The sequence below is a fragment of the Polypterus senegalus genome, chromosome 3 (genome assembly GCF_016835505.1).
Source record: "Polypterus senegalus isolate Bchr_013 chromosome 3, ASM1683550v1, whole genome shotgun sequence".
NCBI lineage: Eukaryota > Metazoa > Chordata > Cladistia > Polypteriformes > Polypteridae > Polypterus > Polypterus senegalus.
In genome coordinates, this window is record NC_053156.1 from 231,031,935 (window position 1) to 231,058,637 (window position 26,703).

Below are 26,703 nucleotides of genomic sequence, written 5' to 3' on the forward strand. Positions count from 1 at the left end.
GTATGGTGTCCGAGATTACAGATTCATCCCTCAAACAACTTTAGTTATTTCACTCTTATGTCTTCTAGTTCATGACTCATAGAATTTCAGTTCTCGTCTTTGTTTGCAGTTTTAATGACAGCTTATGTTTGAGCTCTTTCTGTTTTGGCAGGGTGCTTTCTAAGTTTTAGACATTGACTGTCATTATAGTTTCTCATGTTCATGCACATATTCTAATCCAGTTGAAACTGTTCTTTCAGTTGCAATATAGTAAATTCAGCAAGGTCAGCTAGAACTTAAAAAGCAGGTGGACTCTGTCTCTTTCATGGTCCAGCAAATCCTCTTTAGATCCTCTGTTTTGATTAGCATAATACCCATCTCCTTCAGAGGGAACTGTGAGACATAAGACGTTCCCTATGAATCCCTCAGAATGTCCCCTTTTCTTCTTTGTGTAGTTGATGAGTTCATTGTATGACACCAAAGGGTACTTCAGTAAGTCCGAGTAGGCATCTTCAGATCTTTGTGTAACTCAGTAAGTCCAAATAAAACATTCACAATTCCCCTCATTTTTTCCCTCAGATAAAATGAATTATTTAGAAAATGTATATTGAATCTCAAACATGGCAGTCTGACTAGGTTGTCAATAATAAAAGCAGACAGGCAAGTCACTTTTTTATCTTTGTTTTCTAGTTTATTCTTCTGATGAATTAGTTAGTAATCTGGTACTAATGTGCATTTGTTGTTAAAATGTGTTTCACTGTATTTTTATCATGTTGTTGCTGTTTTAGTGGGCACTGCCATTTTGCTTTTTTGGTGTTAATGGGTTATTTTGTGCATCATAGTAGAACTGAATAATCACATTAAACAGAGCCTAAACTATAGAATAAGTGTTTATAGGAAAGCTCTTGAATTAGAGTAGAGCTTGTGAGGGATGGCTAGGACACCCTCAACCTCGAAGGACAGGGCGAGACACCATGCACATGGCATTGTTTCCCGCAGATCACTACATGGCAGTGCCCCCGTGTTTCTACAATCCCCCGGATTTCCAAAGGGCATCGTGTGAACTGGAGTTCTGTAGCACAACCCTGTTGGCTCTGTGGGCGCCACCAAGGGGCACAGAGAGAACTGGTGAACTCTGCTTTGCCAGGCTCCAGACTTACCCGAAAGTGGTCCTGGGCCAAACCTGTGGGACACCAGAAGTAATTCCGGATTTGTATAAAGGAAGCTGCCAGCTACAACTCATCCAGGGAGGAGGAGGATAAAACTTGCTGGAGGAATGGAAGAGGCAAAGAGAAACAATGAAGAAGACAGAGAGTGCTTGCAGTACTGAATTGTACTTGCACATGTGCTGGTGGTGTGGGAAACTCTTCCAGGAAGAGTTTCACACAGAATTAAAGCCCTTGTTTGCAGAAACTTGTGTCCAATCCTCCAATCCTATGTGTGTGGGGTGCCCTCTGGTGGCCACAACCTTTAACAATTATTTAAAATTACTTGAGATAGATGGACATTTCTTTTGTTCAATATGAACACAACAACTGGCGGTCACGCCTTATTCGGACCATTCTGTCTTTTTTGTGTGGAAAGTTATGCAGGGATTTCAGTGAGTGTAAACTTTAAATAACAACATCTACATTAAATTTAATATCTGAGTGCTGGTCAGCAACCCTGTTTGTCATCCTCCTCTGTATAAGCCTGCTAGAGCTAGGTGTCATGTGATATCATATTCCTGGACTGCGATGTCTATAGAAGTGACAAAATGCCATTTTTGTGACATTTCTGGTACTGATCTACTGTAGTTGGACACTCACTCTAGTTGTGAAAAGAGGATTTTAAACATTTGTGACAAATGCCCGATGCCTACTTGTTTCTGTGAATTCTGTCCCTGTTCTGCAGTCCTCTCCTGTGACCTGAGAGACCATGATAGCTAATTTACTCACTCCATCCACTTCTCTGGAGCATCAGCTGCAGCCATCTCAATGTGTCAATAGACCTGAAATTTAAAAATGGGTCTAACTGTGCAGTAAACATTCAAAAAGACAGATCTCTCCTGTTTCCTAACTAATTCAGTCCTGCAACAGTTTATCTCTAAGGGGCAGAAAATGCTGTTGCTCAGCAAGTTTATGAAGAGCTCTAATAATGAAGTCAGCAGTTTCCATGGCTGTTTATGGACATTAAATCTGGGTCTCTCAAAAATAATATTCTGTCTCTGCATAATGACTTTTTTTTACAATATTTCTTGATTGTTCTTCTTTCTGAAATTACTTGTTACAATCCAATTGTAGAAAACAAAAGGAGCCCTGAGCAGCATCTTCTGTAAGGTGACAACCATTCCCTAATCAAGACGTTAGTCCCTGAAAGTGTGAACTTGATTTGACAATTAACCTAAAATACTCATCTTATTGATGTGAGAGGAAAACAGCATTACTTGAAAGAAACCAAAGAATATGGAAACTTGTAACAGACCTTGACTGAGCCAGAATCTCATCCCAGTACTCTGTAGTAATCTACTACTAGATAAATCTCCTCGGTCGGCGTGCTTCACTATGCATAAAGACACCTTTTATTGGCTAACTAAAAAGATTACAATATGCAAGCTTTCAAGGCAACTCAAGCACCTTCTTCAGGCAAGATGTAATACAGAAACTGAAGTTCCTGTGTTTATATCCACACACTAGGACAAGAAACAACAATGGTAAATCTTTAAAGGAAAAATCTTAAATGTAAAAAATTAATAGGTTCACTCAGGCTAAACCTATTAACCTATTAATTTTTTACATTTAAGATTTTTCCTTTAAAGATTTACCATTGTTGTTTCTTGTCCTAGTGTGTGGATATAAACACAGGAAACTTCAGTTTCTGTATTACATCTTGCCTGAAGAAGGGGCTTGAGTTGCCTCGAAAGCTTGCATATTGTAATATTTTTATTTAGCCAATAAAAGGTGTCATTTTGCTTGGCTCTTCTTTACATTCATAATGGCTAACACGGTACAACACCCTAGTACTACTATGCATAAAGAAAGCCTCCTGGTTTTCAAACTCTGGTTTTCCCTTTTCGTGTACATGTGATGAATTTAAAATGTCTTCTGCCTCATTTCCTGTATTGTATCTTAATACAACCACTTGAACAGTTTAACTCTTTTAATTCAGATCACATACCACTCAGTGTTTTTGAAGAGCCTAATTCTTTTCTGCCTGGTTTGGACTTTAATGAAGTCAAAATTCTCTATGGCTGGTGTCACACTACATGACTTTCAGGCAGTGAGCATGTCACACTTAACAGTGGACCTTGTCTTGATATTGTTACCATACAAAACTAGGAGCTACAGGGATGATGGGTGTCAGACATACATGCTTGGGGGACATCTTCAGGACTCTGATAATGTCAGAATAGCAGAAATCATGAATAAGGAAACACTGTAGAGCGAAAGCAGAATCTACGGAAGAATGAGGGTGCCACTTCTGTTTCAGTTCTAGGAATCTCACCCCTTCTGCCTTGTACCATTTTAAGAATCAAAGAGATTGAAAGTCACCAATTACCCTTGAATTTGCGTCTGAAGGAACTTCCTCAACTTAAGGAGTGATACTTTCTTAATTATTTTTTCTTTCTTGTACTTTTCCATCCACCCATCCATTATCAAACCCGCTATATCCTAACTACAGGGTCACGGGGGTATGCTGGAGCCAATCCCAGCTAACACAGGGCGCAAGGCAGGAAACAAACCCTGGGCAGGTTGCCAGACCACCACAGGGCACACACACACACACACACACACCAAGCACACACTAGGGACAATTTAGAATCACCAATGCACCTAATCTGCATGTCTTTGGACTGTGGGAGGAAACCGGAGCACCCGGAGAAAAACAACACAGACACGGGAGAACATGCAAACTGCACACAGGGAGGACCCAGAAAGTGAACTCGGGTCTCCTAACTGCGAGGCAGCAGCTACACACCACGCCACCGTGCCGCCCTCTTGTACTTTTACATTATGCTATTCTGTTGGCTTTATTTTTTCATTTGGACATTAAATGGGATATCATTGTGGTTCAAATCCCTTTATCCTGTTTCCTTTGTCTCATGTCATGGATTACACAAGTCTCTTATGACTTCTCGGCACAGTTTCAGATTTCTAAACTATTGTCAGCTTGCTTGATGACCTATTATTGTACTGCCTTACAACACTGTTTTCTATTTGAATGTTGTGTAGTCATGGTGAGTTCAGCCTCTCTCTCATATTTAATTTCTGGTATGAAAATGAGACATCAGACTGGCAAGCCTCTCCTTTTTGCAGTCAATAGCACCCATTTTCCTTCTTTCCTTTCGTCCATATTGTATTCAGTGAGTATCTAGATGAGCACTCCTCTAATAAGCCTCGTCACACATCTTTGTTGTGGCTCATCACAGACCACTATGACTGAGTCATAGACTGACTGAGGTGGGTGCCAAAACTGTTCACAACTCATTAAAATAATGTTAATGAAGACTACGACTGAAAATCACAGGAAAATTCATAGATACGTTTAAATGGATGATCTCAGAAGTGTTGGCAGTACACCATCCCCACGTCAGGAAGGGGCTGGATCTCTGCACAAACACCTTTCTTATGCTTGATTCTGACCTTGATATCTGTGTCTGTGGACATGCAGTGCTTATTATGCAGCAGGAGCTTAGAAGATTATTTTGCTTAAGCAGCAGTGTGTTCTCCTTTTGTGAAAGCCCAAGGAGAGGAGATGTTAAAAATGTTGGTGTGCCAGCTCTAAGACCCTGTTTAACTGGCATGTTTTTTTTTTTTGTTTTTTTTTTGCAAAGTAATAAACCAAAGAAGAAGAAGAAGTAAAATATCAGATATTTCTGCTGCCGTCTAGTGTCCAGGATATTCCACCATGCTGCAGGAGTTCCATTTTCACTCTGTTTTATTCTCTGGTCAACTGATACACAGTTCATGGTTATGTGGGGTTTTATTTTTCTCTGGCCAGAAGGGACAGAGCCAACAGTGATGCAGGCTTTCTCCTCTTTGTGTTCATTTGTTCTACTGAGGGAAATGGAAAGCAAATGAATAAACATTTCACTAGTCCATCAGTACCCCTAAACCTCACCCAGCCTATGTGTGCAACAGCTCTTTGTTTCACTCAAGTGCTTTTTTGCCTCTTGTCTCATTGATTTTGGATATCAGTGTTTGTCTATTGTTTTGGTTATTTTAATTCTTAATTGTGACCATTGTCTGTTTGTCTCTGAGTGAAGTTTTGGATCTGGCCTACAGGTATGTTTAGATTAAACCTAATATCTTGTTAGACTATTCTGTTGTATGACCTTGTGCATTTATTTAGGTGTCTGCTTTAAATGTAGAGGTTTATTTAAATTATTTTATTTGTATTGATGTTTCATATTATTGTATTTTCACACTCATATATGAACTTGTAGCATCTCTTTTAGCAAATCATTCTATAAATTCTTAGTCATTCTTTATTCAGCAAACATACAATATAATGATTTTTATGTAAGTACTGAGAACACTCTATAAATTCCAAGCACATAATGCCTAAGTAATATGACCTGGGGCTTTTCTGTCTATATCTATATCTATACTTATATCAGCCGAAAGAAGAAGGTATTTATATCTCTATCTGTATATTCAGAATCTCTCTGTTCATGCAGGCAGCACAATGGCACAGTGGTCAGTGCTGCCTGTTCAAATGAAGCAGGGTTGTCCTGCTGGGTGGATGGCTAATTTGGATGGAGCCTTTCTTAATATTTGGTTTGTTTATCCCATGGATACATCCTCAAAGAGAAGGCAGGACAATCCATGACAATATTTATTTTGTAAATGTGATACTGTATATGCAAAAAATTTTTAGTCCTTCTTTTTGTTTTTCAGAATCCACTAAACTTTCACCTATTTTGGTAACAGTGTCTAGAACTGTTTACCAGCGCACAGTTTAATGTTACTGATGACACTGTGCACAGCAGGAAGGGACACTTGGTGCTTGTTCTAAGTGTTGGTGTGCCAGCCAGCTTGCCCACTCTTATCATTTTGCTGACAAAGAAAACAGGAGCTCGAAGTTGTGATAATAAACATAAATCGCCTTATTGGCTTTTGAATTCAATATTGCTGTTATGAGCAAGTGAGAATCAGAGAGCTTTGTTCTCTCTAGCTTTCACATCCATATCATATGCTAACATTTGGGGATGTCACCCTTTTATAGTGGTCTCGCCAGAAGGGGCATGGTCAGCTGCCTCAGGGGTCATCTTCTTAGTGCCAATGAACAGAAAAGAGATGAGCCTAGTAGCAGTAGAGCCCCCTCTCATCCCAGTGGGGCATCACAATCCTTGGATGAGTCCTTGAGGTGGTCCCTCAGATGTGCATACATGACACAGAATACACAGTCTCTGATGGTGGACCTTGTGGAGAGAACTCATCACTATGTTGTTGTGTTATGTACTTTATCCTTTTAGTCAGCTTTGCATTTTTAATGAAAATTGCAGTATTAGACTGTTTCTAATGTTGTATTATGAAAAATGCAGTATATATGGGTATGTGAGTGAGCAACTTGGTTGCAGAGTTCCTAGCACTTTACAGGCCTGAGTTAATTTCAAGTTTAGTCACTCTTGGTAGAATTTGCATGGATGTAAATGAGTGTGTGTATGTTACTCAGGAATAAGATCTTGCCTTGTCCGTGGCTGGGTCCCGCCTTGTGCCCAGTACTACTTTGACAGGTGTGACCTGTAGGGAGTATTACAACACCCCAGACACAACCAACACAGATAAAATAGGTTCAAATAAAGGGTTTTTTAACACCACTACCCTTCAAAACAGGCCTCTTGTTAAATAAATGATATAATAAAGTTGGCTTCTTCTTCTTCTCTCTCTCTGTCTCTCCTTGCTCTCCATTCCTTTCAGACATGTTTTGTCCTCTTGCACCGACTGCATGATGCAGAATAACTCCTTTTATTTCAGACCCAAGAGCACTTCTGGTGCCAGGGCATTAACCATAGGAAAGACTTCGACAAGGTAGGGATAATACATCCCTGTAACACCGCGGCAACACCCATGAAAACCCAACAGTGCTGCACTCTAGGACTTCAATTCCCAGTGTAGCCTGTGGGTAACTTTCAGGGTACCAAAACTAATGATGCCGCCACCTAGCATAACGGCAGAGAAAGTACTCGTATGTTGTTGCCTCCCTAAGTCTGTCCACCATATCAGCCTCCTAACTGGGTAAGGATCTGTATTCCATTACGACCGAAATGCCAGCCCATGAGTGCCATCCATTACACAGGCTCAGGCCTTCTGGTTCTTAAAATGAAAATAGATCAGTAGTGAAAGACACATGAATAAATCAGTCTATTTTGGTTTCTTCAATAGTGTTTTACTGACGTTTATGTGAGACATTGGATATGCATATTTAAGACTATTGTGGCTCATGATTATGTAAAAAATAAATTAAAAAATTATGAGAGTGATACACCTTTATCTTTTGTACAACAGCTTTACTTTATTATTTAATTTGTCTTTTTCTCTTTTTTTCTTTTAGCATGACAGGACGTCCAGGTAAGAGACATTATTTAGTTTTCTAATTTTGTATAGATTACAACAGATGATGGAATATATTTTGAGTTATTGCTTCTCTCTTATTATTTCTAATTAAATCTGAAATTATACAGATACAGTAATATATGAAATGTTTTGATTAATGCATGTTCTTAATGTGCACTGCATGTGTGCATGTAGCATTTTCTACTTGTTTACTGCCTAATATGTTTATGAATATGCATATGGGGCCAGCCTATTGCATAAACATTACAGGTGGCTGCTCAGAGTTCATCTCTGTTGAAGGTGAATGAAGCTGGGCTTTCAAACAATTAAGGCACTTGAGTTTATGCCCCTTTGGTGGGACACACTGATGCAGCCCCAGCCTATTCTGAAACGGAAATGTGCACCCCAAAGGGTGTATCTTACGTGGGCAGAGGTGATGAATTTTTAAAATCATACTCAGTTAAATACTGTAGTGTATCACCTTCATGAAACAGTTGTCAATGCTGGGAGCCACAGAGTGAGGGGTGAAGCTGTTACCAAAGTGGCTTTCTACACAGATCGTTATGCACACACAAGTCCTTTATTTACATCCTTACAGGTTCCCACATATCGTCACATTGTATTTTCACATTAAAATATATTTATGTGTTTTTTGGTGTAATAAACCAAATTAAGAATATTTTGTGTCATAGTGGATCGAGTTTCTGCAATTGTGTGGATATGGCAAGTAATCCAATTGTGAATTCTAGTTGTGAGTTCTACCATAGTACTAGGGTGCTGTACTGTGTTAGCCATTATGAACGTAATGAGGTTAAGCAAAATGACACCTTTTATTGGCTAACTAGAAAGATTACAATATGCAAGCTTTTGAGGCAACTCAGGCCTCTTCTTCAGGCAAGATGTAAAGATTAAGATTAAAGATTAAGATTATATCTTGCCTAAAGAAGGGGCCTGAGTTGCTTCAAAAGCTTGCATATTGTAATTTTTCTAGTTAACAAATAAAAGGAGTTCTGCCATGAAGACTGAGGAGCTATCCATCCAAAATGCATATTTGCATTACTTTATTATTATAACGTCATTATTTTTTTTGTAGGTCTAAAAGCAAAAAGTGGGTTGTTTGGCAGCTGAAATGTTTATTACAACACAGTACAACTTATTTTTTGTATGGCACTCTTAAGTGATTGCAGGAACAGAGCACTGTGAACACTTCTCAGTTAAAATATTAAAAGTATAGATTACATTAATTACTAAATACAGAACTGGAAAACATATAAATGCAGATTTGTTAAAACACAATAAGAACAAGATAGATCTGATTAAAGACAAAATTGAAACCAATAATATCTGTTATAACCACAAAGCTACAAACCTCATACACAGTAATGCCCCCACACAATTCCAGGTTTAAATAAAGAATTTTGTTTGATAAAAACACCTTCTTAATAAGAACACCAGTAAAACACATCAATTCATAAATCTCCTTCTACCTCTAAGAGAGCATTGCCCACTGCCTCCCATCTCAGACTCATCTAAGTGATGTGGTTGGCTCTCTTTTAAAGCTGACCTGCTTCTGGTCTCCTGCCCAAGTCATCAGGTGCACTTCCTGGTCATGCTGAAACCAGGGCAGATCTCCTCCGGCAGCGCCCTCTGGTTGTATCCTAAGACCCCAACAGGGTTGTATTTCCAGACTCCAACCCCCATGCCACCCTGCGGTCCAGCGTTGAGGAACACTACCACCTGTTGTGTGTGGGAATGAATTGCTACTGGCAAGCTCACTTGCTTACTCCGCCCATTAGGTCCTCCTGGCCAGAGTGCCTGTCCTTCCTTCCTTCCTGGACTCTACACTGCCCATTAATTAATTGATAAACTATGGCCAGTTGACAAGACGAGATTAAAATCATACAAGAGAAAGTCAAAAACAAAGCAACAGTCCTGGAGACCTCGGCCAACTGGCCTATCCCACTACTATGTTTTCTATAGTGGAGTCTGTCTGTACTGGCCATCCAATCTGAAGAGAGAATCCTGCTACCACTGCCCCAATCTCCCATAATTCCTTCCACAAAGCTCCAAGTGTGGTAATCTGCCCTTTTTACTTCACGCTGCTGCTTCTGCCTGACACCACTCATTTAGGGTCAGAGGTAACATCATCAGCACTGACATTGCCAAACTATGTAAGCTAATCAAAGCCAGGATACTTGCAAGGATTCACTAGTGGTCACATACTCAGGAAAATGGATTTTAGAGGCAAACAAGGGCCTCCAAAGTGGCAGCAACAGAATAAATTGTGCCGTGCTTTTGCATGTATAGAAATTGGTTACAAATTAGGTGAACATATATGTGCTTATGTTACAAATTTTGCTCGTCATGATTTTTTTTTTGCAAAGCAAAACTCTTAAGAATTCAATTTTGTGCAAATAGTTTCGTTCATCTCTAGTAATCACCATTCCAAAGCAGCCAAAAAACAATCAATCTAACAAAAAGCACTTTTAGACCCTGTGGATGTGGCCCGGACACAGACAGGCAGACATGTTGTAAAGTCACCACCACACGTTTATTTACAACTATTCTATTTACACAGTCCAAAGGTGCACACAAACCCCCCAAAGTGCTGGCCACACAACGCCTTTTTTCGGGCCGCCTCCACACTCTCCTCTGCTTCGTCCTGCTTCCACCCGATTCCAGCCTTGAATGAAGGGAGGCGGCCCCTTTTATCCACACCCGGATGTGCTCCAGGTGCTCCCCGGCAATCACCCGCCGACACGCCCCAGTGTGGCGGAAGTGCCGGTTGTACTCCCGGAAGCTCTCCGGTGTCCTTCTTCTTCCCCAGCACTTCCTGGTGTGGCGGAAGTGCTGAGGTCCAGGGTTCCCAAGGCATCGAGGCGCCCCCTGGCGGTGACCAAGGGCACCTACAGGGTTGGGCTTCCAAGCCCTCTACCCGTGGCCCCCAAAGCAACCAGGGTGGCGGCCCCCACGTGATCCAGGGTGGGTGTAGACCCTCTTCCGGTCCTTCAGGGCGTCCCGGCCGGGTCGCCGCCCCTGGCATCCCTGACAACCCATTCATTAGCTTAATGTAGAATATTCCTAGAGTTAGGATGTCAAGTTTATGCATCTCACAGCTTTTGTGCAAGTACTCTAATGAAATCTTCTACTCCTGGTGTTGACTGTGTTAGCCATTTACCATATGAAAGGAGAGCAAGCTAAAGGCAGGCAGGGTGATGGGATGGATACATTCTTAATTATCTTGCACTTTAAGGAGTGACAATGATTTTAGTAGTGATGCACAACACTGTTTCCAGGAGCAAAACAAACAGTGTTTAAGGTCGAAATACTTTCAATAACTTGTTTGTAAGAAGTTTTTAGTGCTTCATTTGGCAATCTTCAGTCTTTAAGAAACGACAGCCTGTCAGCCTTCTTAATCATAGTGGATGTGTTGATCAGTTAAAGTGCTGAAAATTGTGGTCCTCAGAAAGCTGAAACTGTCCATAGATTTAAAAAGGCAAGAGTGATTTAGCCTTACTTAATGTTTTTTTTTTGAATAAACACAGGCCTGAAAAGTGGAATGAACAATATTTTCTAGAGTGTTGTAATTTCCCAAAACAAAATAATGGGAAAATATGCAACAAAGCAGATTCTAGCTAGGCTAGGATGTCCTTCTGAGCTGAGTAGCATGAGGAAAACTCAGTTAGCAAAAACTGAGCACTTTGACAAAACTTCTCAATTCAGTTTACAAGACGGGAGGTGATATCCAGTGCATAAACACTGGAAATGTGGCTGGGCTGGGTTTGAGGAAGGAGCCATTAATCTTTCTTTGGGTTAAATACAAAACAAAGTGTTATGGGGACGCTTTCCATTTAAAAAAAAAAAGATACAATTGTCAGGATAAAACAATCAAGAAATGGTGGAGAAAATGGAGGAAAAATGCATGAGCAGAACCTGTGACAGACTTCATAAGACTTACATGTTCTAACAAGTCAGTGACTCCAACCACACAATCAAAACACAAAAGTGAATGTTCTTGAAGAGATGAGCTAAAGTCCAGACTTAGAAATCCGAGTAAGACCCCTGTCTAGCCTGATCAATTTTGAGTGCAGAAGAAGAGTCCAAAAGCTGATGTGCAAAGGCCATTGAGGCAAACACACCATGCCTGAGAGCTGGAATTGGTTAAGTAGTTTTAGATTAATATTTCAGTTTATAATATAATATCTAAGTACCTTAACTTGTGCATACTAACTAAATTGAGGAAGAAAATAAAAAAAAATTGTACAGTAAAGCCACAAAAATGTACAGCTGCTGAAGGGTGGTAAATACTTACTGAAGGCTTCTTGAATATTCCTTTTACTTCATAAAGTATCCTTATGTATAATTGTGTTTAGCTGTGAATTTATAATGAGGGATTATACATTTTGTTCAGGAAACATAACAATTAGAGACACCAATTTACCCGATTGCTCCACAAGTTCCCATAGAGAAATTACAGCAAAGACTGAGAGTAGGGTGTAAAGGATTGACAAATGAGGTGAATACATACAGGACATGTGAGCTAGCAATGGGTGAGGGTAACTAATTATATGAGAGTGAGGCCACGGACGAAATGGAAACAAGTCCTCTTACTGTAGGTGGGGCCATATTGAACAGAGTAGTTAGTTTCATGCAGTCAGTACACCCACAACTACAACAAGCTAAAGAGAGACTCGAGACTACAGGGAAAATGCTAAGCTTCTCCAACAAATTAGAGGGCAGGTGAGCTAGGACAGAGAGTGAAGCCATGGTGGAGATTTTCCCATGAGCAGAGTGGCCAACCTTAAAGTTGCCTTTGTGGTCTGGCCATTTAAAGGGTACAGAAGCCTCAGAGGGCTGCCAGAGAACAATTAGGACTTATGGCCCAGAGGCCTTACAGATCCACCCAAGATCCCAGGAGTGAGAATGGCTGGAGTTGATCTACAAGGGTGCTTAAATCTCCCCTCTCTGCCAAAAGCTATCTAAGGGTGGATTCAGGACAAGTGTTCAAATGGAGGTAGGATGACAGGCCACTGATTGAGAAGATCAGAAGGTAAGTTAGGTAATTAATGCTCTGTAAGGAGAGCAAGTGGGCCAGCCACCCTGCCATACAGACATGGGTGGAAGTCCTTTATTAGCTAAGCCAAGTGGGTGTAATGCCCATTCATGCGGACATGAGCACCATTCTTCTGTGGGGTGTGTTGTAGTTTATAACCGAGAAGAACCAGTAGTAAATCAGTTTCTCAAACAGTTCTTAATTAATTAATAATTAATCCTTTTTTAAAATGATAAATAATTAACTTTCTAGCAAATAGAAACACATCAACAGTACCAAAGAGAGATTCTTAATTCAATGATCAGTGGATCCTCAGGGTACCTGTCCCCAGACATGTGCCTCTGTAACACTCTCACACATAGCTCAGCTACTGCACTTCTGTCATTCTTGTCCTCATCAGGATATCGGGTAAAGACCCCCGCACACTGCTCTGCCACATTACTTCTGTAGTTGTGCATTATTTAATAAAAAGCAAGGAATCTTAAACTGTTCTTGCAACATCTAAATGATACTTCCAGGCACCCTTTGTCTGTTTTGGGTCAAAGCTTTAATAAGTGAAGAGCAGTAATGCAGGGAGAATGTGGAATGTTGTGTATCAACATACAAGAGTGTTCATGTCAGTTTGCTTATTTTCTTTTGTGGTTTGCCTTTTGCAATGGAAAGGTTTTAAAGGAAGTTAACAAGAAATGGAGCATTAGAGAGCCACAGTGACTGATAAAGGCAGGCCTTCATTTTGAAAAATGATTATGTTGGGTTTGGCTCCTAGCTTATGCCCAGTGCTGCCAGGATGGGCTCCGGACTTCTGTGACCATGAATTGGATTAGTTAGGTTTCTTGTGTTATTATGTGATGTGATTTGTAGATATTTGCACACAGAAAAATGCAACTCGGACAAGACCCCAAACACACGAGATTCAACACTACTCCAGGTTTAAATAAAGAATTTTTAATCCACATAGCTCAAATATAACACTTAATACAGCCAATATATATAGACTTAAATACCTTACTCTTTCTCTCTGTTTCCGCTCTGCTTCTTTCCTTCAGTGAGTGTTGCCCGCTGCGTCCCGACTCTGACTCACCTGGAATATGGTGGCGGGCTTCTTTTAAGTTGGACCTGGGAGTACTTCCAGTGGCACATTGTGGCTTATTGGAAGTACATCCAGGTATGGAAACCAGGGAGGTCCTTCTCCAGCAGCTCCCTTTACCATTAACCAAGAAACTCTATAAGGCTTCTGGACTCCAATTCCCATGCAGCCTTGCAGATGTCCAAACTGGGAATACTTGCAAGGAACACTGCCACCTATTAATTTGGGGGATGAATTGCTCCCAGCTTCCAGCTCACATCAGTCCATTCTTCCTTCCAGCATCCCAGCCATGATGGGAATTATAAGGCATCCTGGCCAGGTGGTGTCAGCAATCTGGCCATTCTTCCATTATTCCTTGCCAGGTAAGAACCTCCTTCATCCTGGCAGGGATGACCATCCACTGTCTAGGGCACTTACACCTGTAAGTAAGAGAAACTCCAATGATGGCACTGTGAAAAAAAATGTTTGCCCAACTTTAAAATATTAAGTAAATGATTTCATCACACAAGTTGGCTCAACCTCTGAGCATTTTGTTCTACATAATTAAAATATTTAAATCACTCAACAAGCTGTGAAAGTTGGCCATGCTTATAAAAAGATGTTTTCATCTTGATTCTTGTAAAACCATAATATGACTATTCAAGTTATACCAACTCCTAAGTATATTTAAACCTATTCCCCATATTAGGCTTTTGAACTCAAAAAAACAATGAAATCAGTTGCATAAAAATTTCTGTTAGGGTTACAAGTCTAAATACTACGTTCTGTGTTGCTACTGCAATACAGAATTTTTCTTTACCTGAATACACATGAGGCAATGAAAATGTAGATTATCTTGGTACACCTTTATTAACTTTAAGTGCACATTTAAAAGCCTTTTGAAAACCTTTTCACCAATATTGAGACTACAGTCAACTAAAGCAGAAGTCCATGTGCTTTCTTACTCAATTCTTACTCTCCTGGTTTTAACCATGGCATTGCATTGACCACATTCCATCTCCTGCTCCCATTTCTCTTTCTAAACTGCTCTTGCCCAGTGCAACCAGTGCACTCACAACTGCATCAAGCTGGAGAGAAACCACAGACTGGAGAGAAACTGCTAAGCTTCTCAATGACATTAGAGGGCAGGTGAGCTAGAATACCTAATCATACGAGCATGAAGCAGTGGCGGAGGTTGTCCCAGGAGCAGAGTGGCCAGCTTTAAAGTTGCCTTTGTGGTCTGGCCATTTAAAGGGTACAGAAGTTGCTGAAACTCCTGCAGCTGCCTGAGAGCAATGAGAGCTCAAAGCTCTTATAGACCCACCCTTGATCCCAGAAATAACTATGGCTGGAGTTGACCTACAAGGGAAGCCATTCCACATGCACTTCAGAACAAGTCATCCACCTGAGGCTAAGTATGTTCAATATATAAAAAAGCTTGGGTTGCTGCTGGAAGAAGTATTGGCGAAACCAGCAGGGGATGTTTACCATGTGATCTGAATGTGGATCCCAATGCCCCAGTGCAATGATAGAGATTCTGGGCTGTAAAAATGGCTCTGTCCTTCTGATGAGACGTAAAACTAAGGTCCTGAGTTTCTGTGGTTATAAAAGACCCCTGGGCATCCTTCGTAAAGAGCAGTGTGTGCCACACTGTCTTGGCTAAATTGCCCACCCATTCTGGCCCACTAATTATCCTCTGTATCTAATTGGCTAGCTCTCCCACCACTTCACCAGCTAATGTGTGGTGAGCATACTGGCGCAAAATGGCTGCTGTCACATCATCCAAGTGGATGCTACACATTAGTGGTGGTTGAAGTGGTTCCTCACTCACTGAAGTGCTTTGAGTAGTGAGAAAGGCTCTATATAAATGTAAATAATAATAATAATAATAATATCAAGGGTGTTTAAATCTCACTCTCTGTTCTAAAAACTAGCTGAGAGTGGATTCTGGACAAGGACTAAAATGGTGGTAGGATGACAGGCCACTGAATGAGAAGAATAGAAGGTAAGGTAAAGAATTAATACCCTGTAAGTACTGTGTAAGTGGGCTAGCCACCCGCCACATAGACACAGGTGGAAGTCCTTTAGTTAGGCCAAGTGGGTGTGATGTCATTTACACCCTTCCATGGTCGGGCGTCTTCTAGTTTGTAATTGAGATGAACTAGCAGTAAGTGACGATACTCAGTCAGTTGCTTAGTGTTCAAAAAGTACATTTTTAAATTGTAAAGTGTAACAAACGTGCAGGAAAAAAATATTATTTCATTTTAAAATCAGTAATGATTAAATTTATATCAAATAAAAACACAAAAACCATACCAAGGAGAATCACAACACAGAGATTCTTAATTCAAAGATTTCCCAGACATGTACCCTGTAACACGCTTGCACGTAGCTCAATTATAGCACTTCTGTCATTATTGTCGTCATCGGGATGTTGGGTAAAGACCCCAGCAACTTCCACACACTGCTCAATCACCGCTTTGCCTCCCCACCTCGTCCCTTCCAGTAGGAGCTCTTTCTTTAGCTATACAACTCTCACTGCTCATCAAGAAATGATCAGCAGGTGTAGACCTCCAAACCTTCAAAATGGCTCCCCTGCGCACATCAACTCCATCCCTTACTGATCTTGCACTCTGCCCTCCACTCTGCGCACATTTGATTGTTACTGCTTCACCCTTCCACCCAGCCCTCAGTCTACATCTTATTAGCCCTCACCTCTCCGTAAGGGTAAGGGGGTAGCCATTAGAACACTTTTAGAACAGACTTTGTGGTTAATGGACTTGTTATTCTGTCCTGCGGTCGCACACTCTCATGAATGTTACGTCAAATGTATTTGTTCTGAATGATGGGCAAACCTTCATAATCAAAGGCGTCTCCTTTTGTGTGAAACCCAGGAGTACTTCTGGTGTCCCATAATCGTGGTCCTGTTGCACCTCTGGGTTAGGCTACTGGGTTAGTCCCCACAGCATGCCCTGGTGGTGCCCACAGAACTCAACAGGGCTGAGTCCAAGAACTCCAGTTTTCATGATGCACTGTGGGAAACCGTGGTACTGCCACAACACAGGAGGGGGCTGCTTTCTAGCAGTCTGGGGGTGTCAATGCCTCATGCATGCTGTCTCCCCCTGTCTTTCTGTGCTAAAGGCGTGCCAGCTCATAACATGTAAATGTACTGTATGCAGTCCACTGTTTGCTGCTGCTCCCTCACAGATGCACAATAACAATGTGATGTTTACATTCTCTTCCAGAGGTCTTGTTTTCCTCCTAAATATCCCAAAAATGAGTAGGTCAGATCGATTGGTGACTTTCAATTGACCCATTGTGAATGTTTCACTGGCATTAGACTGGCACCTCATACATAGATGAACATTATCTTGAATACAATGCTGCTGGTATCAGCGTCAGCTCTTTGTTACTTTGAGATAAATTAAGAAAATTTGATTGTGGATATGCAGCATTTTATTTTCAAAATGCTTTAGCCTATGCTGTACTATAAATAATTGTCAAGCAAGCTCTGTGTCCTGTATTTTCCAAACATTTTCATCCAATAACGGTCATTTAGTGACTACTTAGCGGAGCTGAGCTTAATGGCTACAGTGGTGTTCTGCTATTTCTGGCACCCGCCTTGAAGTTTTTTATTTATTTATTTATCTTGGGTTATTTGAAAGATCTGCTGTACTTGTTCCCTGCTTATCAGTAGGCCTGTGATCCTAATGAGTCATTGCAAAGTTCAGCCTTTCATCTCCAAAGGACCTCACAAGTACAATATCTTCATCAAAAAATAACAGTTTTTTCAGCTTTTCTTTAAAAGCTGTTTGCCTTACTAAAAATAATCTGAGCAGCATGAAAGCACGGATTTGACAAGATATGCTATGTGGCAAGCTGGCTTCTTTCTTTGCCTTTGCATTTTGATGTTATGAGACTTCATTTTTCATTTAATTTTTTAAACTGCTTATTCAGATGAGAGCCTGGGGGACAGAAATCTGTGTGCCCAAAGAAAATACAAGCCGACAGTGTATGAACCTTTGCTCAAACTAGGATTGCATCAGTGAGGGAAGCAACACCAGCCACTATGCCACCATGTGCCATGGAAGCATGGAGTCAATTTAAAATAAATTGCACTGAGCATCCTGACTGTGCCATTCAGTCTGTTTCTGAAATAAGTGGTCAAGCTGATTATTTGATGTACTCTTGAACATTCCCAGCACTAAGTAAAAAATCTTTTTTGGAAAAAAACTTTCAGAACGCCTACGTTCCAGACTGCATGTATTCCAATCCCTTTGCATTAGTCATATCTTGTCAAAGAGTGTAGAATGGAAGCAATTTTCAAAGTGCACTTTTTTGTATGATTCAATTCTAAATGTCCCAGAATAAATTATTATTATTATTCAGTATTTAGCGAGAACCTTTAATTCTAGGACATCTAACAAAAATCACTGTATGTAGAATACATATGATTGTTTAGAATATGACCAAATGATGAGGCTGGAGGCTTGATGGTTGGGTTCACTGCCAACACCAAACTCCCTGTCTGAGCATCAGCATCAACGATTACCTTCACTGAGCTGCTGGAGTTCTTTGTGTAATACTCCTCACATACACACACACACACACACATAAACATACAGAACATTTATGAACTTATACACCTTACTTACATACGCTGAATTATATAGCTGCTACATGGCTCATCCTCAGGTGATTCCCTTCTTCAAAAAGATGTTTTAAACTATCATGACATCTTCTGACAGATGAATAGGACAACCTGATCAGGCCTGACCTGAGCCAGGTAGTTAATCAACTGAGTCTTTCTCCATTGTGCTGTTTTCTCCGCTTCTTGCCCTGCTGTGCTACATATCTTCTTGCAATACTTCCCTTTCACACCCAGAGTCTTCAGTGTTCTTTATAATGATTGGCATGGAAAGCCATTGACTTCAACATCCACTGGCAGAGACTTCACATTCCATCCATTCTTTATACACTCATCAACCAGTGGATGGAACTTGTGGAGTTTCCACTTTGGCTTTTCAAAAGGGACCATCAGCCCCAGCCTAATTATGCTGTTAGCTAGTTTAGACCAGATAGACAAATTTGGTTTTATGCTAAGTCATTAGCATCCCTAGCAGGTCACTGTCACTCCTAATAAAATGGATAGGCCTTGGTCCTTCCTAGATTTCCTTGCACCTCTGCACTGTCTCCTTCAGAAACCCTGCCAAAGATGCTAGCACTCTGTTATTGGTCCAGCAGTATCTCCCTTCTAGCAGTGCTGTCCTGTGTGACAATAAGATGTTCTCCAAGCTGGTTGGCCTCCCACAAAATGTACGGCTTGGGTCTTCCTTTACTCCCCATAGTACGTTTGTCAGGGTTGTGAAGATATTATAATCACTTCACAGAAGGAACCTTATTCTGCTTTCTGCCCATGTATTCCACATTTCTTTAGCTTTTTCTAACCAAGCCCACTTCCTATGCAGCTTCTATCCCATTGTTCCTCCTCTACTATGTTCTGGATCTGTACCTGTATCATCTTCCACCTCTTTCCTTGTTTGGCTTTTCCCCAGCTCAGATTGTGGGATACAGCCAATGTCCATTCCCCTCACCTCAACACCAATGGTGTCCTGATGATGTAACATGGCCTCAAATACAGAGACTATTTATGCCCAGTATGGATTTACATCCTTGCTGTTACCACTTTCCCATCCTTGCAGTTATGCAGTTTCACAACCTGATTTGCTTTGGTCACCCAGACTCTTCAACTAACTCTCTGAAAGAAGCCAGCAGGTTTGTCTCTGAGCTATAAAAGTTACTCCTTGATGTCCCTATCCATCTCTAGTGCTAACTGATCTTCATCTCCATAGCATCAACTTCTGACATGGGAAATTCATAAAACAGCAGGTGCCTGGTCATGTTCAATTATTGAATCAATAACATACACCTAAAACAGTATTAATCAATTAATTCATTATTAACTACTTATTAAAATAGATCTACTGTATTTACATATAAATGCAATCCAATGAATAAAATATGTACATCCAGCTTTTTTATTAATTAACAAATCTTTTAAAAATGAGTTTCACATGTTAACTATATTCTTAAAATACATACAAAATATTTATTAACCCTCCCTTTTCCTATTAACTTAAACAAATTAATTAATCCAGAGAAATCTTAAATGAAATTACCTAAATAGTTTCTATATTCTAATCTGCTTTAAGTAATATCAGTTTTGCATTTAAGAATTCATATAAATACTTACTTATAAATAGTGTTCATATACAGTAATACTCAGCTTTAATTTGCTAAAATATTGTTAAAAATCTGCTACAAGTTACATCTTTTACTAATTTTAACCATAATTCTTCAGCTATACTACATCACCAGGGTATTCACTCATTGTTCTCCTTCCCAAAAAATCCTTATATGAACAAGCGTCTGTACGCTGTACAGAGCATGCTGTACTCCTCCTGTACGGTTCTGTTTGGACATTCCATGTATGCTCTCACTTTAATGTTCTCTTGATACACTGCAAAGTTCCTGTATAACCCTGTTGTCAGTCTCCTCCAGGGCTGGTGCTACCATATATTCACACTACGTTGTCACCTTGAGTATAGTAGACGTAGCCTTTGGCATCTGGAGGGAGTGGCTCTGGGTGATTTTTGCCACTTAGACCCAGATTTTCCCTCCTACCACCTCCTTTTACTCTCTTAGTGTGACTTGCTTGAGTCTCCATGGGCCCCCCTCACTCTTCAAAGTTAAATTCTGCCACAAGTCACAGCAATCTTCAAGGGAGACCTACCCATCCTGCTATTCAATCTGGAATCTGTGTGCGAAATGCAACTCATGCAGAACACTAAAGGGGAAATGAGCCTGTGGTTTGCAATAAAATGTATAGCAAATGCCTCCAAGACTGTATGGTTTGGGCATAACATTTTCACAGGTCAGTAAAAAATCTCTAGCTGGCTCTGGTCTCCTCACTTCCCAAGGGCCTTCAGGACAGGCAATATGGTCTCATGATGTCACAGTATGACTTTGAGGAAGTCACTTAAGCCATTTGGAATTTCAACACTATAAATATATGTTTCCAATACCAGCATAAACCCATAATCTGAACAGGGTCTTGTCCTGGGTAACAGCTGTGTAGGCATACTTTAATTCCATGACCAGGAAAATGAATCTACCAATGTCAATGTGGAACATAATAACTTATGATGTATAATATAAATAGGCAATAATTATTCCTATAGGTCTTAGAAAAACTTTATAAAAACAGGACAATTGTGTCCAAAATACTAAACTTTACTTATCTTCAATAAGCAGCCTTAGGGTGCAAAATCAGTGGCAACAGATGTACACTGTGAGTAGGCTAATGTCACACTAGCAGTTGCTAACAGACATGGCTATGAGACTGCAGTCAGTGAGAGACAGGATGTAAGGAAAAGAGCTCTCAAAATGAGCCAAAGAGCACGGAATGAATTAATTTTGTTTAGTGGGCACTCTAACATATAAAATATGCTGCATAAATTTATACAACTTCATCAAATGCTCAAAAGAAATCCTGCGTGTTTAGGTGAGCCAGGTTTCAGTTTGGGTGAAGTCAGGACCACCTGGAGCCTCACCTCATCCAAAACTACATGAAATTCCCTTTGAAATCACATCCATCTTGTAAGGTATTCTGCAAAACAGGCAGTGATTCCTGTATTCAAATATATGCCTTAAGATGATTTTTTTATAAGGTCTGGACTCAAAACAGTATGCATACCAGAATACAAGACCACCAAATGGACATTCAAATGAATGCTGCTGGTCACTGTGGGAGTCGAGCTTAGGGAAAGCAGAAATCTATACGGGAGTCATGCATATGTTGAAATGTGAAATATGTCAAATGCCTCATTTTAAATCACATTTCGCTGAGATTGGCCAAACCAAGACAGGATATTACACTACAGGACATGTTCTTAAATTGTGCCTTTTCTTTGAGGTGTTAAGGTCACAGTTCTCTCTGATTCCAACTATAATTAGCACAATCAAAAGCTGCATGTATGGATGAATGAGCTTTTCCCCTGATTCCTTCTACCCACTTCTCAGGTTAGACTCTGCTTCCAGTGCTGGAGATGACAGCTCCACTGACCGCCTGCTGAGCCGTATTAGCTCTTACACCCGTCGTGAAAATCGGCTCGCCTCATTGGGGAAAGGTGACGAAGACAGCAGCAGCTCCAAGGATTACAAGAAGGTTGAACTCTAACTTTGATGTTTGCTTTGGTTAACCATTAGATTTATTTCTGTTTAAAGCTTGTTATGTATTTTTGTTTTTACATAAGCATGTATGACTAGCACAACATTCCCTAACATGTCTTGTGAGAGAATCTACCCTTAAACAGCAGACATGTAAGAGTGGTGATGTTCCCCACTGTCATAACACCATAGTATAAAATTAATGTCTTGCTTGTAGTGACACATGCACTCCTTATACAGCAAAGCAACAGAAATCTGCTAGGCTTGCTTTACTACATATTAAATAAAGAACAGTAGGAGCAGCTGAATGTCTGCTGGGTATGAATGGTGATCTTAGTATTCACTAAGAGGTTAGTTCATTCATTTTGCAATATTCTGCTTGAACCAACACAGCTCTATGAAGATGCCTTGTCTGAAAATGAGAAACTGAAGAACAAGTTGCAGGAGAACAAGCAGGAGCTGTCCAAAATTAGGGGCCAGCTGGACAGAGCCAGTCAGGTAAGGCTCTCATCCAAAGGTCAGCAACTTGATCTCCTCATTTTCTGCTCTTGTAAAGACATTACAGTTGTGTTTGCTGAAGCTGTTTACATTCAGTTATTCAGCTTTAATAAGAACCTATGACTTCATAAACTGGAGACTGTACACAAAGCAAGCCAAATCCTTTCTTCGAGAAAATAAAAAAATCTTTCCTCTGTTATCCATTAAATGATGTGCAAAAAGCTATGGGTTTGGAAAAGAAAAATCAGATATCATTTAAATTTCTAAGGTAAGCAAATTATTTTATACCATGTGGACACTAAGAGACACAGGACACAGGTTAAAAGCACCAAGAAGTTGTTTAATTCTTTTCTTCTTTTTGTACAGTGCTCCTCAAGCACCACAGCCACACTATGCAATCAAATAAACACAACAGTAATCACAATTCTCTCTCTTCTTTCTTCTCCACACCTACCAGCAAGCTTTGTCAACCTCCACCCAACTCTGGATCACTTGCTGGGTGTTCAGAAGTACTTTATATATGATCTGACCCAGAAGTGCTTCTGCTCTTCTGCCCACTTGACTTGCCAGCACTTCTGGGACAGATGGAGAAATCAAGTTTTCCGTCAGCCCGGAAGTACTTCTGGGCTTCTGTCCCCATCACTCAATAGAACTCTGGGCTATGTAGAAAGTAGACGTCCCCAGGTCCTCCTGTAGTGCCTCCTAGTGGCACCCATGGTGCCCAGCAGGGCTGTGAAGCTGAACTCCAGATCCCATGGTGCCCTGAGGGAATCCGTGGCACCGCTATGCTGCAGAGAATTCGCTATCTAGCATCTTGGGGGAGGCAGTGTCCCAGAGTAGCTGCCTTCCCCCATCCTTCCACTCTTTGGGCATCCCAGCTGGGTTAAGTGGCCGGCCGCCCATCACAACCATTAATAAATATGTGCCTTGTTGCATACTGTTCTTCTTTTATGAATTTAAAAGCAAACAAACTTTAAAACAAGCAGAAGTAAGTGACAATCCCAGAGTGACATCTCTGATGTTATTTCAGAAACAACAGAAACCAGTGGAAAACAAAAGCATTTTCTGAACTTATGTTACCCACTTCAAGGTTTGAAGATTGGAAGAAGCTGAGCTCATCCCAACAGCTTCAAGTATAAGACATGAAACAGCCATTAAGAATGGCGAGCCAAATTAACATTGAGATATCTCAAAATAAATGTCACATATTTTAAAACGTAGTTCACCTTTGAAGCTACAGTATCTGAAACTCCTTTGCAGACATCTCAAAATAATTTCCTTTACATATTAAGGTATCTGTGATACATTCTGAGATATCCCAAATACAATGTAAGATATCTCCAAATCACTTCCTGTAAAAGTTTATTTTCTTTTAATGGAATCCTGTCTATTTGAGATATCTTGAACTTAATTGTAGGTATCTGAAAATCAGATGGGTTGTGATAGGGATCAGAAGAACAAATTTGAGTCAATAATAAGCTATTTTTGTAACCGTGAATTCAAATTGCTCTTTTGCAAAAAAAAAAAATAGTTCTCAAAGTTTATGGCAAAAAGTCCTAAACCAGAAACCAAAAAACAAAATACACACAAACACACACACTAAATTCACTATTGTAATAACCCAGAAATTCCCAAGGGTGCCCTTTTAAGCCATTGTGACAGTGACAACATGCGTCATGCACTAACTGGTCTTGTGGTGCCAGATGTGATTCTCAAATGAGAACACACGACTGGCGACAACTCGTTAAAAACTTTGTAGTGAAGAGTGGAGAAATCCGGTGCTGCAAAGGCTCCACTCTCAGTGCTTCTTCCTAAAACACGTCCCCCCGTTCCTCTAGTATATCAACTTTGAACTGCTGAGGTTCTTGAAGAAAGTAAAAGGAACTGAACTTAACACTTGCTTTTGAGAGAATATAAAAAGCTAAAAATGCTGTTATTAAGCACAGGGTAACTGAAGCGTAATGATTAATTTGTACATGGCAATTTGCGTTGTGACAAATGAGACAACTATTTGGCTCTACATGTTTGAGAAGTGCTTCTATCTGCTACGGTATCTTGCTGACATATTTAATTAGATAAACCTTGTGGTCTGTGACTGCTACAGTATGTCCTAATACGCTGTGGCTATTTTGTGCTGGCATGCTTGCATTTGCAATTTGACAGTAATGTTAGCTTACTTTAGTTATTCATTTAGACATGTAGTCAGAAGGTGGATGATGTGCTTGTACTGGTGTTGTTAGGCACATTTTCTGATTTTAGTGTTTTTATTAACAGTAGTCTTTTAATCTCCTTTTGTCGAGTTGTGACACATTGTCTATGTCAAATGCTTGTTTTGCAATTCATATTTTCAAAAGCATAGCTGCCTATAATTTAACCTCACATTGCCTCTGACACCTTCGTCATAACTGTGAGAGCACACTCAGTGCCTTGGACAACACAACATGAACCGGTGTTAGCAGCAGCACCCCCTGTCGTTCCTTGACAGAGCCAAGAAGGTGATCGCCAGGTGCACATGTGTAACAATATCTAAAAATGTACTTCAAATATCTAAAACATGAATTAATATGAAGATATCTGAGATACATTTTTAATGTATCTTGAATACATTTCCAGAGATCCTAAAATAACTTTTAGAAAATGCTGAGATATCAACAATGCATTTAAAGATATTTCAAATAACTTCCTGGTCTTGTTAGGGAGGTCCTATTGAAAACAGGCAACTTTACAAGAAGGTATTTGGAGGTATCTTGAATTGCATTTCAGAGATTCCAAAATAAATACTGACTTAATATATTTGATAGCTCACTAAATGCAAAGGAACTTATTGCAGATAAGAGATTTTCTAAAATGCATTTAAGATATTTTGAAATAAATACAATTTTGAATACCTGCAATTCGTTTTGAGATATTTCTAAATGTTAATTCAGCTTGCCAGTTCTTTTTCAGGTTTCTTTTATATCAAGAACTTTATTCACAATATGTCACTCTATGCTGTACATACAGCAAATGTACATTAGGATAAATGACAGATAAAGTAATTTCTAAAATGTGGTTGTAAATTTAATACCTCATCCTTTATAGTTCAGCTAGCATGCCACTTTACTTGCCTGCCATATATTTTACATGTAGAAATAGATTATCATTATTATTATTAGATAGATAGATAGATAGATAGATAGATAGATAGATAGATAGATAGATAGATAGATAGATAGATAGATAGATAGATAGATAGATAGATAGATAGATAGATAGATAGAACTTCTTTGGTCCCCAGGAGGAAATTTGGCAATATACAAATGCATTCAAATGTTTGATGTCACAGATTTTCGTCAGACACTGAACTGTATAGCAGTCCAATGCAGTGCACTTTTGCCATGCATGCACCCAAATTCATTCTAAACTCACACTAAGGTGAAGGCACCAAACAACCTGTCAGTGTCCCTTTAGATCAGAGTCTACAGAACAATTCTGTTCAAACATGAAAAAACATAGTGATGTCATGTAGTAGACAAACCACCTGCTGCACCGCTGTGCCTGCTTTTAAATTTCCACATATACAATTAACAACATTAAACATCAATATAAGAAGTATGCGTCTTTTGTGAGCTGAGGCCCAAGGAAGGTTGTTGTACATTGACCTCTACTGGACTGAAATGTCACTACATGTACAAATGAGCAGTGTAGATCTGCAGTGCAGTCAGAGCCATTCTAGTTTCAAAATTGATTGCTGGCATTTTTTTTACTGGCAAATGGTTAAATAACCAAGTTAATAAAGAGAGGAGGAATGGCAACATTACAAAGTGGTGAATGCTTTACCGTCCTTTTTTTGGAATGTGTTGCAAGCCTGAAATGCAGGAATGGATGTATATTAACAAATGAAATGGAGTTAACCAGATAAAACATGAAATATCTGTCTGCAATGAAATAAAAGTCAAAGTAAATTTTAGAATCACTGTGCTTAATTTCAGTGGGACATTTGTAGTGCTGCTGCCTCGTAGTAAGGAGACCTGGGTTCGCTTCCCGGGTCCTCCCCGCGTGGAGTTTGCATGTTCTCCCCGTGTCTGTGTGGGTTTCCTCCGGGCGCTCCGGTTTCCTCCCACAATCCAAAAACATGCAGGTTAGGTGTATTGGTGATCCTAAATTGTCCCTGGTGTGTAGGTGTGTGTGTGTGTGCCCTGCCGGGGTTTGTTCCTGCCTTTCGCCCTGTGCTGGCTGGGATTGGCTCCAACAGACCCCCGTGACCCTGTGTTCGGATTCAGCGGGTTGGAAAATGGAAGGATGGATGGAGTTATAGTAGAGTTGCAAAATAGGCTGTGCAAAATCCATTTTAAAATCCT

At 40.1% G+C, this 26,703-nt stretch overlaps 1 protein-coding gene across 5 annotated transcripts in view; it reads left to right on the top strand.

Annotated features, from left to right (window-relative positions):
• The window catches only part of LOC120525962 (protein phosphatase 1 regulatory subunit 12B), a 141,321-nt gene that overhangs the window by 79,699 nt on the left and 34,919 nt on the right, over nucleotides 1-26,703 (top strand). For all 5 annotated transcript variants that reach the window (XR_005633050.1, XM_039748710.1, XM_039748711.1 and 2 more), the window contains 3 exons: nucleotides 7,516-7,532; nucleotides 21,719-21,863; nucleotides 22,259-22,363. Coding sequence is in view for 4 of the 5 variants with exons in the window: in XM_039748710.1 (XP_039604644.1) it covers nucleotides 7,516-7,532; nucleotides 21,719-21,863; nucleotides 22,259-22,363 (267 nt within the window). In the remaining variant the exon portion in view is untranslated. The remainder of the gene's footprint in view (nucleotides 1-7,515; nucleotides 7,533-21,718; nucleotides 21,864-22,258; nucleotides 22,364-26,703) is intronic.